The sequence below is a fragment of the Pelodiscus sinensis genome, chromosome 3 (genome assembly GCF_049634645.1).
Source record: "Pelodiscus sinensis isolate JC-2024 chromosome 3, ASM4963464v1, whole genome shotgun sequence".
NCBI lineage: Eukaryota > Metazoa > Chordata > Testudines > Trionychidae > Pelodiscus > Pelodiscus sinensis.
In genome coordinates this window covers 130,895,850-130,911,434 of record NC_134713.1, presented here as the reverse complement: position 1 = coordinate 130,911,434, position 15,585 = coordinate 130,895,850, and the positions used below count along the sequence as shown (strand labels likewise).

The 15,585-nt window shown below is 43.9% G+C and overlaps 1 protein-coding gene across 1 annotated transcript; it reads right to left on the bottom strand.

Moving 5' to 3' along the window:
• Positions 1 to 12,228: 12,228 nt before the first annotated feature.
• LOC106731583 (taste receptor type 2 member 7-like) lies at positions 12,229 to 13,122 on the bottom strand. Its single transcript, XM_014570663.2, has one exon. The coding sequence runs from the start codon at positions 13,120 to 13,122 to the stop codon at positions 12,229 to 12,231; it is 894 nt and encodes a 297-aa protein (XP_014426149.2).
• Positions 13,123 to 15,585: the final 2,463 nt, after the last annotated feature.

Genomic DNA, 15,585 nt, shown 5'->3' with positions numbered 1-15,585 from the left:
AATGACTGTGGTGTGAAAGTGGAGATACAGGGTGCTGAACCTTGGGGCTTATGAGGATGGCAGCTTACAGTGCTGTTTAATACAGCCCACGGAGTCCAAAGGCACATGAGGGTGCAGTGTGGCATTGCTGTGAAACCCAGCCAGCTGAGTCCAGGGACATATGAGGGGGTCAGCTTGTGAGTGCTGAGTACCCAGTCCTCTCAGACGTGCTCTGATTAGTGGGTATGAGTGTCTGTGTGTGTTGCCAAGGTGGTAGGAACCCCATCCTGAGGAACCTAGTTCCTGCAGGAGAGCTCCAGTGGGAAGGGGAATTGGCAGCAGGGAGAATTCAGCGCCATATGAGAGCACAAGTTAGCACCAACAGCACACTGATAGAACTGTTAACCTTCCCCCAGTCCCATAAAGGTAATCCTGATAAATGAGCATACCCCAGAGTATTGGGCAAATCTGGCAACAGCATCACCTGGCTCTGTCTCTTAGCAGGGATCCCTCCACAGGCAAAAAAACCGTCTCATCATTCCAGGAAGTATGTGACTAGTCCACAGGCCATGATAGTCTCTCTTCTAAAAACAGAATCTGTCAGCGGGAATGTTCGTCAGTCACAACAGAGACCTAGCTGTAATGAAATGGATGCAAATCTGTTCAAGGTTGCATTAAGAACATAAGAACGGCCGTACTGGGTCAGACCTAAGGTCCATCTAGCCCAGTATCCTAGCTTCCGACAGTGGCCAGCACCAGGTGCCCCAGAGAGGGTGGACCAAAGACAATGATCAAGCGATTTGTCTCCTGCCATCTCTCTCCAGCCTCTGACAAACAGAGGCCAAGGACACCATTTTATACCCTGGCTAATAGCCTTTTATGGACCTAACCTCCATGAAATTATCTAGCTTCTCTTTAAACTCTGTTATAGTCCTAGCCTTCACAGCTTCCTCTGGCAAGGAGTTCCACAGGTTGACTACACGCTGTGTGAAGAAGAACTTTCTTTTATTAGTTTTAAACCTGCTACCCATTAATTTCATTTGGTGTCCTCTAGTTCTTCTATTTAGGGAACTAATAAATAACTTTTCTTTTTCTATTGAAAAGTCCCAGTCGCTTTAACCTCTCCTCATATGGGACCCGTTCCAAACCCCTAATCATTTTAGTTGACCTTTTCTGAACCCTTTCCAAGGCCAAACTATCTTTTTTGAGACCTAATTGCAGATTATCCATACCAAACAAATCTTTGCTAGCACTATCTGTACATAACAATTTATATGCAAAATACAAACAGTGAGTGAAGTGTTCTTTTCTTGTTGGGAGTATTAGAATCAGTTTGTGGGTAGAGGTGGAGGGGTTTGCAGCACTGGCTGCAGGTCCAATGGCTAAGAAAAAAATGGATGCCTGAAATCAGGTTTCCGGTCCGTATTTAGACACCTAAAAGGAAATAGATACATTTTCTTACTGTAGAACATCACACAGTCCTCCTCAAAGCCAATCTGCAAATGTCAAAATTGTGTTCCTTGTGTTGCAAAGTTAAGCAGTGAAAAGTTAGGAAATGTCCATGCAAAATCTTAACTCTGTCCCATTGTGTGGATGCATTATGTGACAGTCTTTCTGCTCTACAGCCAAAATGTTTCTGAAATAAATGTAGTCAAACTTTACTAATTCTGGGTCACTGAGAACAAAAATGATGCTTAAAATTGTTGATTGGCTCTAGTTTTCAAGATATGCTATTTGGTCAGTATATACGACTCTTGACTTGCGAATGGCGGAGGATAAGTGAGTTATAAAGGGAAGGGATCTCAATTTAAACCCGAAATGACTAAAATACATCTTTGACTGGATCTATGAATAAATCTATGACTGGGTTTGGACAGTATTTGCTTTTTAGGCAAAACAATGAATATGCAATCTGAAGCTGGTATTGCATCATACATGATATGAATTGCATCATGTTATTCCTAGAAGCCATGGATGTTTTGCTGCATAATGGCAATGTTTTGCCATCAATTCCAGTTGGTCATGCAGTCCATATGAAGGAAACCTATGACAACATGAAACAACTTTTGAGGTGCATAAACTGCCAGATAGCTGCAGCGGCACAGGAGCAGCAAACAGAGCTGTAAACAGGGGAGTTTGGATATTGGAACTTGATTGGGGTTTGTTTTTGCTGTGGAGGGGATGTTTTCGTCTGTTTTTGTGTTCACCGGACTAATAGGATTTTGGTGAGAAAGTAGATAAAACACAGAGGCAGTAGTGGCCATGGCCCAAGTAGTAGAGAACACAAGGAGGATGATTGGATGTGGTAGCTGCGGTATGATTCTGGAGGGGGTACCTGAAAGGAATTTTGTTTGCATGAAGTGCCGCCTGATAGAGCTGATGGAAGAAAAGCTGATGGAAGAAAAGATCCGAGGACTAGAGATGCAGGTGGAAACTCTGGTCGAGTTTAGAAGGGGGTTTGAGCAGATGATCGAGCAAAGGCATGACGTGGCTGAAGGGGAAAGCTTAAATATGCAGATGGAAGCAGGACCAAGGGCCTCAGAGCGGGGACTGCTGGGCAAAGAAAATGGACAGTGGAAACATGTGACTCAGAGAACCAGGCAGAGGAAAAGATGGGTCAGTGGAGGAAAAATAGAGCTCAAGAACAGGTATGTGGAGCTGGAGAATGAAGAAGAGGTACAGCAGGTAGATAATAAAGATAGAAGGGTAAGGAAGAAGACAAGAGTGGCTAGTCCCATAGATAAAGGGGAAGAGTTAATGGAGACAACACCAATAATGAGCATTAGGAGCTTACACGATGGGTTAAAGAGGATTACAAGGGAAAATAGGAATAGCAAGGACTTGCAGCCAGAGGAACCAAGAGATAGACCAGAGAATCGCACTGTCACTAGGAAAAGGTAGGTCTATGTGATTGGGGACTCCTTATTGAGAAGAATAGATAGGCCAGTAACCAGAGCTGATCCAGAGAATAGAAGGGTGTGCTGTCTGCCAGGTGCTAAGATACGGGATGTGAAACTGAGGTTGAAGAGGATTATTAAGGGAGCAGGAAGGAATCCATTGATCATCCTTCATGTAGGAACAAATGATACAGCTAGATTCTTGCTGGAACGAATTAAGGGAGACCATGCTAGGCTGGGGAGGATGCTCAAGGAAATTGAGGCTCAGGTGATCTTTAGTGGGATTCTGCCTGTTCCTAGAGAAGGGCAACTAAGATGTGACAGGATTATGATGATCAATAGATGGCTTAGGCAGTGGTGCTATAAGGAGGGCTTTGGGATATATGGTCAGTGGGAGGCATTTATGGATAGAGGACTGTTCTCTCGAGATGGACTTCACCTAAGTAGGGAGGGAAATAGACTTCTAGGATGGAGGCTGGCTCAACTGATTAAGAGAGCTTTAAACTAGGAATTTGGGGGAGACGGTTGGGAGATGTCCAGGTAATCTCTACGCCGGATTTTAGCACTGAGAGGGAGGAAAATGAAGTAAGAAAAGATATAGCTGGGGGTAGGAGAATGTACATGAGGAAGGGTAGGGTGGATACTAGTCTAATAGGTCATATTGGAGGTACAATGTCTGGGCCAAATTGGGTAAAGAATGTAAATGAGGCCAAACAGCAAAAATTAAGATGTTTGTACACCAATGCGAGGAGCCTAGGTAACAAAAAGGAGGAATTAGAGCGATTGGTCCAGGAAATGAAACCAGATATTATAGGAATAACAAAAACATGGTGGAATACTAGGCATGACTGGAGTACAGGTATTGAAGGGTAGGTGCTGTTTAGGAAAGACAGAAATAAGGGTAAAGGTGGTGGAGTCGCATTGTATATCAAAGATGAGGTAGATTGTAAAGAAATAAAAAGTGATGGAATGGAGAAGACGGAGTCTGTTTGGGCAAAAATCACATTGGGAAAGAAAATTATCAGATCCTCCCCTGGGATAGTGCTTGGGGTGTGTTATAGACCACCAGGATCCAATCTGGATATGGATAGAGACCTCTTTAATGTTTTTAATGAAGTAAATACTCATGGAAACTGCGTAATCATGGGAGATTTCAACTTTCCAGATATAGACTGGAGAACAAGTGCATATAAGCATATAAGGAGTGGAAAATGGGAGGGATCAGTAAAGAAAGCTACCTTATTGAGGTTAGAGCATGTAGGGACAAAGTGAGAAAGGCTAAAAGTCAGGTAGAGTTGGACCTTGCAAAGGGAATTAAAACCAATAGTAAAAGGTTTTATAGTCATATAAATAGAAAAAAAAAAGAAGTAGGACCGCTAATTACTAAGGATGGAGTGGAGGTTAAGGATAATCTAGGAATGGCCCAATATCTAAACAAATACTTTTCTTCAGTCTTTAATGAGGCTAATGAAGAGCTTAGGGATAATGGTAACATAACAAATGGGACTAAGGATGTGGTGGTAGATATTACCATATCCGAGGTAAAAGCCAAACATGAACAGCTTAATGGGAGTAAATCAGGGGGCCCAGATAATCTTCATCCAAGAATATTAAAGGAACTGGCACATGAACTTGCAAGTCCATTAGCAAAATATTTTAATAAATCTCTAAACTCAGGGGTTGTACCATTTGACTGGAGAATTGCTAATATAGTTCCTATTTTTAAGAAAGGAAAAAAAGTGCCCCGGGTAACTATAGGCCTATTAGTTTGACATCTGTAGTATGGAAGATCTTGGAAAAAATTTTGAAGGAGAAAGTAGTTAGAGACATTGAGGCTAATGGCAATTGAGACAAATTACAACATGGTTTTACAAAAGGTAGATCGTGCCAAACCAACCTGATCTCCTTTTTTGAGAAAGTAACAGATTTTTTAGATAAAGAAGTGGATCTAATCTACCTCCACTTTAGTAAGGCATTTGATACAGTACCACATCAGGAATTATTGGTTAAATTGGAAAAGATAGGGATTAATATGAAAGTTGAGAGGTGGATAAGGACCTGGTTAAAGGGGAGACTACAGCGGGTTATATTGAAAGGTGAACTGTCAGGTTGGAGGAAGGTTACTAGCAGAGTTCCTCAGGGATCAGTTTTGGGGCCAATTTTATTTAATCTTTTTATTGCTGACCTTGGCACCAAAAGTGGAAGTGTCCTGATAAAATTTGCAGATGACACAAAGTTGGGAGCTATTGCCAATTCAGAAAAGGATTGGGATATCATACAGGAAGATCTAGATGATCTTGTAAATTAGAGTGATAGCAATAGGCTGAAATTTAATAGTGAGAAGTGTAAGGTTATGCATTTAGGGATTAATAACAAGAATTTTAGTTATAAGCTGGGGACACATCAGTTGGAAGTAACGGAGGAGAAGAAGGACCTTGGAGTCCTGGTTAATTATAGGATGACTATGAGCCGCCATTGTGACATGGCCGTGAAAAAGGCTAATACGATCTTGGTATGTATTAGTCGAGGTATTTCTAGTAGAGATAAGGAGGTGTTAGTGCCATTATACAAGGCATTGGTGAGACCCCATTTGGAATACTGTGTGCAGTTCTGGTCTCCCTTGTTTAAGAAGGATGAATTCAAACTGGAACAGGTACAAAGAAGGGCCACTAGGATGATCCGAGGAATGGAAAACCTGTTGTATGAAAGGAGACTTAAGGAGCTTGGCTTGTTTACCTTAACCAAAAGAAGGCTGAGGGGGGACATGATTGCACTCTTTAAATATATTAGAGGGATAAATACCAGGGAGGGAGAGGAATTATTTAAGCTTAATACCAATGTAGACACAAGAACAAATGGATATAAGCTGCCTAGTAGGAAGTTTAGACTTGAGATTAGTCGAAGGTTTCTAACCATTAGAGGAGTGAAGTTCTGGAATAGCCTTCCAAGGGAAGTAGTGGGGGCAAAAGATCTATCTGGTTTCAAGATTAAACTAGATGGGTTTATGAAGGAGGTGGTCTGATGAGATAACATGATCTTGGTAACTAATTGACCATTCATTATCAGTGGGAAATAGGTCAATGGAGGGATGATAGGAGTTATTATAGAGAACTTTCTGGGTGTCTGGCTGGTGAGTCTTGCCCACATACTCAGGGTTTAGCTGATTTTGGGGTCGGGAAGGAATTTTCCTCCGGGGTAGATTGGCAGAGACCCTGGAGGTTTTTCGCCTTCCTCTGTAGCATGGGGTACAGATCACAGCTAGAGGATTCTCTGCATCTTGAGGTCTTCAAAGTATTTGAAGGTTTCAATATATGAGATATAGGTGAGAGAATTATTCTAGGAGGGGTGGGTGAAATTCTGTGGCCAGTACTGTGCAGGGGGTCAGGCTAGATGATCATAATGGACCCTTCTGACCTTAAAGTCTATGAGTCTATGACCAACGTCAGTGGCAGCTTTGTGGCTGTTTGAAGGTTGTTGCTCTCTTGCTTGGTCTGCAGACTGGATGCACAAAGTACTGCTGTTTTCTTTGCGAATGGGATAGTCGTGCAAGAGATTTCCACTACATCAAGATAGATTGGCCACTCCGACAGTCATTGGAGAATGGGAGGAAAAGTGTTCAGAATCCACCACTTGTTGAATCAAGGAAGATTTTGTTATCACCCTTACACATCAAGCTGGGTCTGATGAAGAACTTTGTCAAGGCCATGGACAAAACACAAGCAGCTTTCAAGTACCTCCATGGAAAATTTCCAAGGTTAAGTGAAGATAAGATAAAGGAAGGTGTCTTTGTTTGGTCCTCAGATTCGTGAACTTCTTCGAGATGATGCATTTGACCATGCACTGCGTGGCAAGGAAAAGACGGCATGGAAAGCCTTCCAGTTAGTGGCAATAATTTTATCGGAAACAACAAGGCAGACAACTACAGGTTGTTGGTGGAAAACCTCCTCAAGGCATACAAAAGTCTTGGTTGCAACATGTCACTAAAGATACATTTTTTGCACTCTCATCTAGATTTTTTTCCACCGAACTGCAGAGCAGTGAGCGACGAGCACGGCGAGCGGTTTCACCAGGACATTGCAACAATGGAGAAATGCTATCAGGGCAAATGGAGCCCATCAATGCTTGCAGACTATTGCTGGACAGTGACAACAGATGCTCCATTTAATGATACAAGAGACAAGCCAAGAAGCGCCGAGTAGACACTGAATAGGACTAAACTATGTACATCATAGTTTTTTGCCTTTTGTTTCATAATAAATTTTATTTATATAACCCTTTTGCTGATTTTAAAGTGTTACATAAACAGGACAGGTGAAATATTATCATGTAAAGCAATCATAAACACATGAAAAGACCTAGGTTTACAATTTATGATTAAAACTCTACTATCTACACAATATACATAGACATAAAATGTAAAAACTTAAATATCTTGGAAACAGTAGACAATCAGTTGTTTTAATTGTCATATTTGAATTCAGCACATCAAAATACACAATAAATAGCATGCTTTATCTCTGAAGAAGACGACTTCTAAAAAATTGTAGACTAGTGTTATATGATTGCACTTTATTTTTTTCACATTGCATACACAGAATGAAAAATACTCAGGGAATGAAAGCAGTTATCATAAAGTATGTCCCCATCTTTTTTTTTAATGTACCCCATCCAAACCCTGCACTCAGTTATTATTTAACCAAGAGAGGAAGGAGCATCTTCGCAGGCAAACCTAGTGAGGAGGGCTTTAAACTAGGTCCGTTGGGGGACAGTGACCAAAACCCTGAGGGGAGTGGGAAAGTCGGATACCAGGAAGAAATGCAAAGAGGAACGAGGAAGAAAGGAGGACCCCTGATTCGAACGGAGAAGATAGGGCGATCAACTGGTTATCTGACGTATTTGTACACTAATGTGAGAAGCCTGGGCAACAAACAGGAAGACCTGGAGGCCCTGGCCCAGTCCAAGACGTATGATTTAATTGGGATAACAGAGACGTGGTGGGACAACTTGCATGACTGGAGCACTATCTTGGAAGGATATAGACTGTTCAGGAAGAACAGACAGGGGCAAAAAGGAGGAGGAGTTGCACTATATATAAGAGAGCACTATGATTGCTCAGAACTCCAGTATATAGAGGGAGAAAAACCTGTTGAGAGTTTATGGGTTAAGTGTTGTTATAACCTTGATTGGGCTAGATGTCACATCTTTGCCCTTCTGAAGTGCATTTAAAAAAAAACCCAACTCCCCTAGAAAAGTAGCTGAGGATCCAGAGCTCAGACTCTAAAGGTATGTCTAAACTATATCACTTTTTAGATAAAGGGATGTGAATTAGACATTTCGAAATTGGAAGTGAAGCCGGGATTTGAATTTCCCATGCTCCATTTGCATGATGGCAGCTGTGGCTTCTTCTGAGTTTTACAGGCTCTTTCAAAATGGGGTATTTCTTTTGAAAGATCCCCATCTTGAGCACAGGTTTTTTTTGAAAAGTGGCTTTTGGAACAAAAGCCGCAGCCGCCATTATGCAATCGAAGCATGGGAAATTGAAATCCTGGCTTCATTTGCAATTGTGCTATGTCTAATTTAATCCCTTTAGTGAAAAAGTGATACAGTTTAGACATACCCTTAGGGTATGTCTATACTGCGGGCTTCTTGCACAAGAACGGCTGTTCATTCGCAAAAACTTGCAAAGCATGTACACTGCATACATGTTCTTGCACAAGTAAATTTACAGTAAGGCATCAGAACTGAGGACTTCTTGTGTAACAGTTGTGATAGCGCGTATGAGGGAGAAGCCCTCTTGCACAAGAGGGTATTGTGGACAGACACCCAAGAGTTTTTGCACAAGAACGGGCCTCCCTGGAAAAAAACGCAGGTAGCCACTTATACGCTCCGTACCCGCATTAAAGCTCGCTGCTTCCTGCTTTGCTGGACCCCCCCCCCTTAAAGGCACAGGCACCGTGCAGATTCCACGTGGCAGCAGAAGTAACTTCTGTAGCCCCACTACGTGGCTCTGCCCTGCTGTACCCAGGAGCCCAAATGTCTGCTCCCAAGGCCCCCTGAGAGCCTGCACCCTCCTCCCAGCAGCCACCCCAGGGCTCCCAGCAGGCACGGAGGGGCACAAAGTGGCCTGAACCTTGCTGGTCCAGGGCTAAGGTGGAGGCCCCCCTGGACCTTTGGGCGGAGGAAGTCCTCCATGACCCCCCTCCTGATGCCGAAATGCCGACATCTTTGCCCACATGGCCCAGGTGCTCTCTGAACAGGGACCGCCAGCCCGGACCCTTGAACAGGGCTGAGCCAAAGTCAAAGAGTTGCGCCTGGGCTACCTCAGGACCACTGAGGGTGGGGGCAGGCACCTGCCACCACTACAACTGTCTGCACCCCATCTTGGGTGACATGGTGGTACAAGGGCCCTCGGCGGCGGTGCACCCCGCAGTGGTCAGGCCACCAGACCTAGGGGAGGGTGACCTGACCAGTGACTCTGAGACGAGGGGGACGACCACAGCACCATTGTCACCCTGCACCTCAAGCCAGAACCTAGTAGCCGGGACACTGACCGGGCCTTGTCTGAGGCTGGTGACGGATCCACTGGTGAATGTAGCGCTTCACCCTTGCAAGCATCAGGGGAGGCAGGTGCGACCCTAGTGTGGGACCTGGCAGAACATCTCCTTGAGGGCCTCCAAGATGCTCACCCCATCGTGGTGCACTTGCAGATGGTGGCTGTGTGCGGCTGCTCAAATGCCCAGCCCTTGCCTGCCATCCACCCTGGGAGGAAGGCCTCCCCCTTCCACATTATGATGTTGTGCAGCACACAACACACTGCCACAACCTCTATGACGTCCTGCTCACTTGTTTTGAGATGGGTGAGCAGACAACGGAATCTCGCCTTCAGCAGTCCAAAAACACACAAAACTTGCTTGCGGGCCCGGTTCAGGTGCTGGTTAAATGTTTTCTGGCTAGGGTCCATCTGTCCGATGTATGGCTATATCAACCAGGGCATGAGGGGGGTAGGCCGCATCCTCCCATGATGCACAGAAACATATGGAAGTCCCCAGCCAGCAATTCCAACTGGGGTAAGAAAGGGTCCATCTCTATCCTGCGAAACAGGATTCCCTCTTCCCCCGAACATGCCAGCGCCCCTCAACACAGAGCCCCCCCCAAACCAGCAGGACTATGTGAGGGAGGGATGGCTCAAGCCTGTGGGTGATGGGGCTTCCCCTAGTCCGTCTATTCCCCTCCCAGCCTGGAGTCTTCTCTTCCCTGGGGCAGAGAGTGCACTCCTTCAAAGGGCTTTACCTGCATCAAGATGGCACCCACTGTGGACCTACCCACCCCAAAATGGTATGCCACCGAGTGGTCGCTGTCTGAGGTGGCCAGCTTCCATAGGGCGATCGTGACCCTTTTGTTCACGGGGATGGCGGTCCGCAGCTGGGTGTCGCGTCTGAGCAGCGCAGGGGCGAGTCAGGTCCAGAAACATCTGCTTTGGCAGCTTGAAGTTCTGGAGTCTCCAGTATCACCTCTCTATGGTTGGGTGGGGATGCCACAGAGAAGCCACCAAATCCGGGGAGAGGGAATCCAGAGTGAGCTCAGCATCGAGCTAGTGCAGGAGTAGCGAGGCAGCATGGAGTAGCAGCTGCACGCACTCCAAAATGGCCATGTGGGGCAGGAGGAGGCACAAGGCCATCCCTGGTTCCATGACACAGAAAATAGGAGTGAAAAGTCTCCAAAAGGCACTAGGGCGCAAGCTGTGGTATCGAAAGATGCTGAGGACAACCACAACAGGCACTGCTACTGCTTTCCATCCCTACAAGAGGGCCCAAAGCACGCAGCAGCAGAGAAACGGCTGTCCAAGGAGATCCCCTTAAGCACATGACTCAGAGGAGATCCAGCTCCCACCCTCATAAGGTACTGCTGCACTTTTGCCCTCTCCAAAGTGCTTTGAGCACTGTGGACACACTTTTGCGTAAGAAGCCTGCAGTGTAGACGTAGCCTAACGGTTTCCAACAAGGGTTGCACAGGGTCAACCTCTCTATATTCAAGTACAAAAATAAACTGAAATAAAAAGTCATTTAATAAAATTTACTTCATAATCTATTTACTTTATAATCTAAATCACATTTACTTTAAAATCCAAATGTTTACAATATAACATAGCTATTTTATAACCCATAGACATTATCTTCACAATTAAAATAAACATAAATAAAAGAAAACCAGTAGATTTGAACAGTTCAACCCCCACAAAACACAGAAAGATGAAAATGGGAGATCTCAAAATCTTGGGTTTAGTTCTCCTAAGTCTCAGTTAGTCGTTTTGATCACCAAATTGGCACCATTTTCTGAGTCAGAAACATTTTTCCTTCACTTGCCTGTAGAAATCCTCAGGTGGAATCCACGCAGACGCTTCCTCTGCTGTGCATCACTGCTAAACAGTCAGCTAACTGACTGGTTAATCAGCTCAGTACTTCACAAATAAATAGCTGGAAAGAAAAGCTCATTACAAGGAAACTGAGAACAAAAACTGAGAACAAAATAGAAAAGACTCTTTCCCCATTTAAAGAAAAGCTGATGAAACACACTAGTAGAGAAAGTTCACTAGAACAGTTTGGCTAAAATCCAAACAACATTCAAAATGTAAAATTAAAACAGAAGTTATTCTTCTCTCCCACTTTTCCTTTGTTATAATTAACAGGGAGCGAGGGGAAAGTACACGCATGCATAAAAACCCTCTCACTCCTGGCTGGTGAGGGGAAGAGTAGAGAAGTAATTCACAAAACCTGTGTAAATGCTTCAGAGGGGTAGCCGAGTTAGTCTGCAACTGGAAAACCTTAAAAAGCAACAAATAGTCTTACAGCACTGTAAAGACTAAAAAACCATGTAGATGATATCTGTGTGGTTTCCCCTCACTCCTTGATAGTCAGAGGAATGGAAGGGAGAGCAAACAGCATCCTGGCATACATGGCTGCTGTCCCCACTGCTCTCTCAAAATGGCGCCCTTGCTCTTTAGGTCTCTTCTTACCCATATCTTGTCTGATTCTATGGAGATTCCAGTCCCTACTGCTCATTTTAGGGCCTCTGAATGACTAGACATTTGTACCACGTCCAGGGCTCCTCAGTCTCAGGAAATCTAGCTCACAGTCAAGAGTAGTTTGCTCTTGTCTGAGATATTAATTCACACACATTTAAGAAAAAAGGATCATGCCATCCTAATTATAACATACTCCTCTGCCACTATGCTCAAGAAGCAAAGCTCTGAATGGAAATCATCTAATTTTAGGGCATGGAGAAGTAAGAAAAATTATTTGATCAGTAAAGAGGAATAAGGGGACGATTTTGTGGAGTTTCATCATAAGCAGCTTTATGAAACCTCATCGCTCGGCCTGCACCTGGCACAATGTAAAGCCCTCATTGCTACCTTCTTCAGTTTGGGATTACCCAGAACTAGGATAACAGAGTGCACAGAGGGATAAGCCACCATTATCACACCACACCACACCGAGGTGGAGAGACTGTTGGCAAATAATTCTGTGAATAATATTACCTGTGCAACAAAATAAGAAATGTGGAAGATAATGAAAGAGAGCTGTCCTTGAATTGCTCTGACATGAACCTGGGTAACAGTGTCCCTGCAGCTGCCTGTGGTTTTTTCCATCCTTTTAGTGTGTCTCCACAGAGACATGATTAACAGTGCAGAGGAAACAATAAATATAATGAAGGGAAAGGAATGGCAAAGCATGTACAAAATGAAAAGTCCAGAAGAAAAGTTAGTGTAGTATGTCCACTCCCCTGTGGTGTTTCCTGGTAGATTAGTCATTGAATTGTTTATGTACTTCCGATCAATGGAATAAACTGAAGAGAGACTGGTGACAAAGGAGACCAGAAAGGTTCCCATGAGTAGCTGTGGCATTAGCCCTAGTAGCCTCCACTTCAGGCAGAGGAAGATGGGTTGGCTGAAATTGGCAATCTTTGCACAGTAGAAGACACTCAACAAGGAGGCAAACCAGAGACTGAGAGTATTTGTAAAACTCCAGAGAAAATCCAGGGTTCTCAGCAAATCAAGACGTGCATTATCCTCTGAAGATATTTGATAGATGGTAGTATTAATGATTATCATGCACTGAAAGAACAATCTGGAGATACCCAAGCTAGTCAGGATCATGTCACAATAGCTCAGATTTCTGCTTCTGATCCACTCTAGGCAATTCACAACCACTATCAGTCCGTTTGCTATCATCCCTACAATGAGCTCCATTCCTAAAATGATCAAAGCAATAAAAATGAAAAACATGTTTCTCTGTGTTGTCAACAAAGTTGCTCAGCTTCTGAAGCTCCAACAGAAATTGTCCCAATGCCTCACGGAAGTGCTGACTTCTGGTGCTTATGTGCTCTGCAGTGCTCTGCCTTTGTATCACAGCCAAAAGTGAGAGGGGAGAGGTTTTCAGCTACTGAACACAGAAGACTCAGCTGTGTGAGCTGGCATGCAATGCAAATCTCAGACAGATTCTATTACATTTGCAGTGATGTATTCCTTTCTGGTGCCTTTTATTCGTACATCCCCTTCCTCACTGCTGTGCACTTACTGTCTTCACGGAGATTTTTCTATTCATCTGCTTTCCTGATTTTTATTAGTATCAATTTTATTGTTGCTGCTTCATATTCAGCAGGGACTGCTGCTGTTCATTCTAGTCCAGACAATGCTGGATACTACTCCTAGGTTGCTCCCGTTGCACAGCACAGCCACAAGATTTCCATAAGCTTGTGTTCAAAAGCATCAGTTTTTTTTACATAGTTTGCATTGGCTCCCTGCTGTTCGCATTTGCCAAAGCTAGCTTTCAGTTTTAAGAGTTAAAGATTGACGTGATCTGCCTGGAAAGTGCAGGTACACTTTTTCTGAATTCCAATCCACAAATGCCCTAACTCTCCCAGTTAGTCCAGCCAAAACTCTTAATGCATCACCTGGCTCTGTCTCTTAGCATGACTCCCTCCGCAGGGCAAGAAAACCTTCTCATAATTCCAGGAAGTATGTGACTAGTCCACAAGCCATAATAGTCCCTCTTCTAAAAGCAGAATCTGTCAGCAGGAATGTTCGTCAGTCACAACAGAGACCTAGCTGTAATGAAATGGATGCAAATCTGTGCAAGGTTGCATTGCAGATTATCCATACCAAACAAATCTTTGCTAGCACTATCTGTACATATCAATTTATATGCAAAATACAAACAGTGAGTGAAGTGTTCTTTTCTTGTTGGGAGTATTAGAATCAGTTTGTGGGTAGAGGTGGAGAGGGTTTGCAGGCACTGGCTTAAGGTACAATGGCTAAGAACTTGAAAAAAATGGATGCCTGAAATCAGATTTCTAGTTCGTATTTAGACACCAAATAGGAAATTGATACATTCTCATACTGTAGAACATCTCACAGTGCTCCTCAAAGCCAATCTGAAAATGTCAAAATTGCGCTCTTTGTGAAATGTTTAAGGAAAGTTAGGTTGCAAAATTAAGCAGTGAAAGGTTAGGAAATGCCCATGCAAAATCTGTCCCATTGTGTGTATGCATTATGCGACAGTCTTTTAATTACATGATTTCACATTATTTTTTCCACATTGCATACACAGAATGAACAATACTCAGGAAATGAAAACAGTTATCAAAATGTATGTCCCCCTCTTTTTTTCTTTATGTACCCCATCCAAACCCTGAATTCAGTTATTATTTAACCAAGAGAGGAAGGAGCATCTTCGTGGGCAGGCTTGCAAACCTAGTGAGGAGGCCTTTAAACTAGGTTCGTTGGGTGACAGTGACCAAAACCCTGAGGGGAGTGGGAAAGTCAGATACTGGGAAGAAATGCAAAGAGGAACGAGGAAGAAAGGAGGACCCCCTGATTCGAACAGAGAAGATAGGGCGATCAACTGGTTATCTGACGTATTTGTACACTAATGTGAGATGCCTGGGCAACAAACAGGAAGAACTGGAGGCCCTGGCCCAGTCCAAGAAATATGATTTAATTGGGATAACAGAGACTTGGTGGGACAACTTGCATGACTGGAGCGCTGTCGTGGAAGTGTATAGTCTGTTCAGGAAGAACAGGCAGGGGAGAAAAGGAGGAGGAGTTGCACTGTATGTAAGGGTACGTCTCGACTACAGGGTTTTGTCGACAGAAGTTTTGTCGACAGATACTGTCAACAAAGCTTCTGTCGACAAAGAGCGTCTACTCTACATTCAGATCTGTCGACAAAGCAAGTTGCTTTGTCGACATGGCAGTGTAGACGCAAGGACAGTTTACATGCAATAACGCTTTCTGTCGACAGAACTCTGTCGACAGAAGGCGTTATACCTCATGAAATGAGGTTTACCAGCGTCGACAAAACTGCTGAGTTCTGTCGATGTTATGTCGACAGAACTCAGCGGTAGTGTGGACACAGGTATAGTTTTGTCGACAAAACCCTGTAGTCTAGACACACCCCAAGAGAGCACTATGATTGCTCAGAACTCCAGTATATAGAGGGAGACAAACCTATTGAGAGACTATGGGTTAAGTTTAGAATTGCAAACAACAGCAGTGATGTTGTGGTTGGTGTTTACTACAGGCCACAGAATCAGGTGGATGAGGTAGATGAGGCTTTCTTAGGACAACCGAAAGAAGCTTCCGGATTGCAGGCCCTGGTTCTCGTGGGGAACTTTAATCACCCTGGCATCTGTTGGGAGACCAATACGGCAG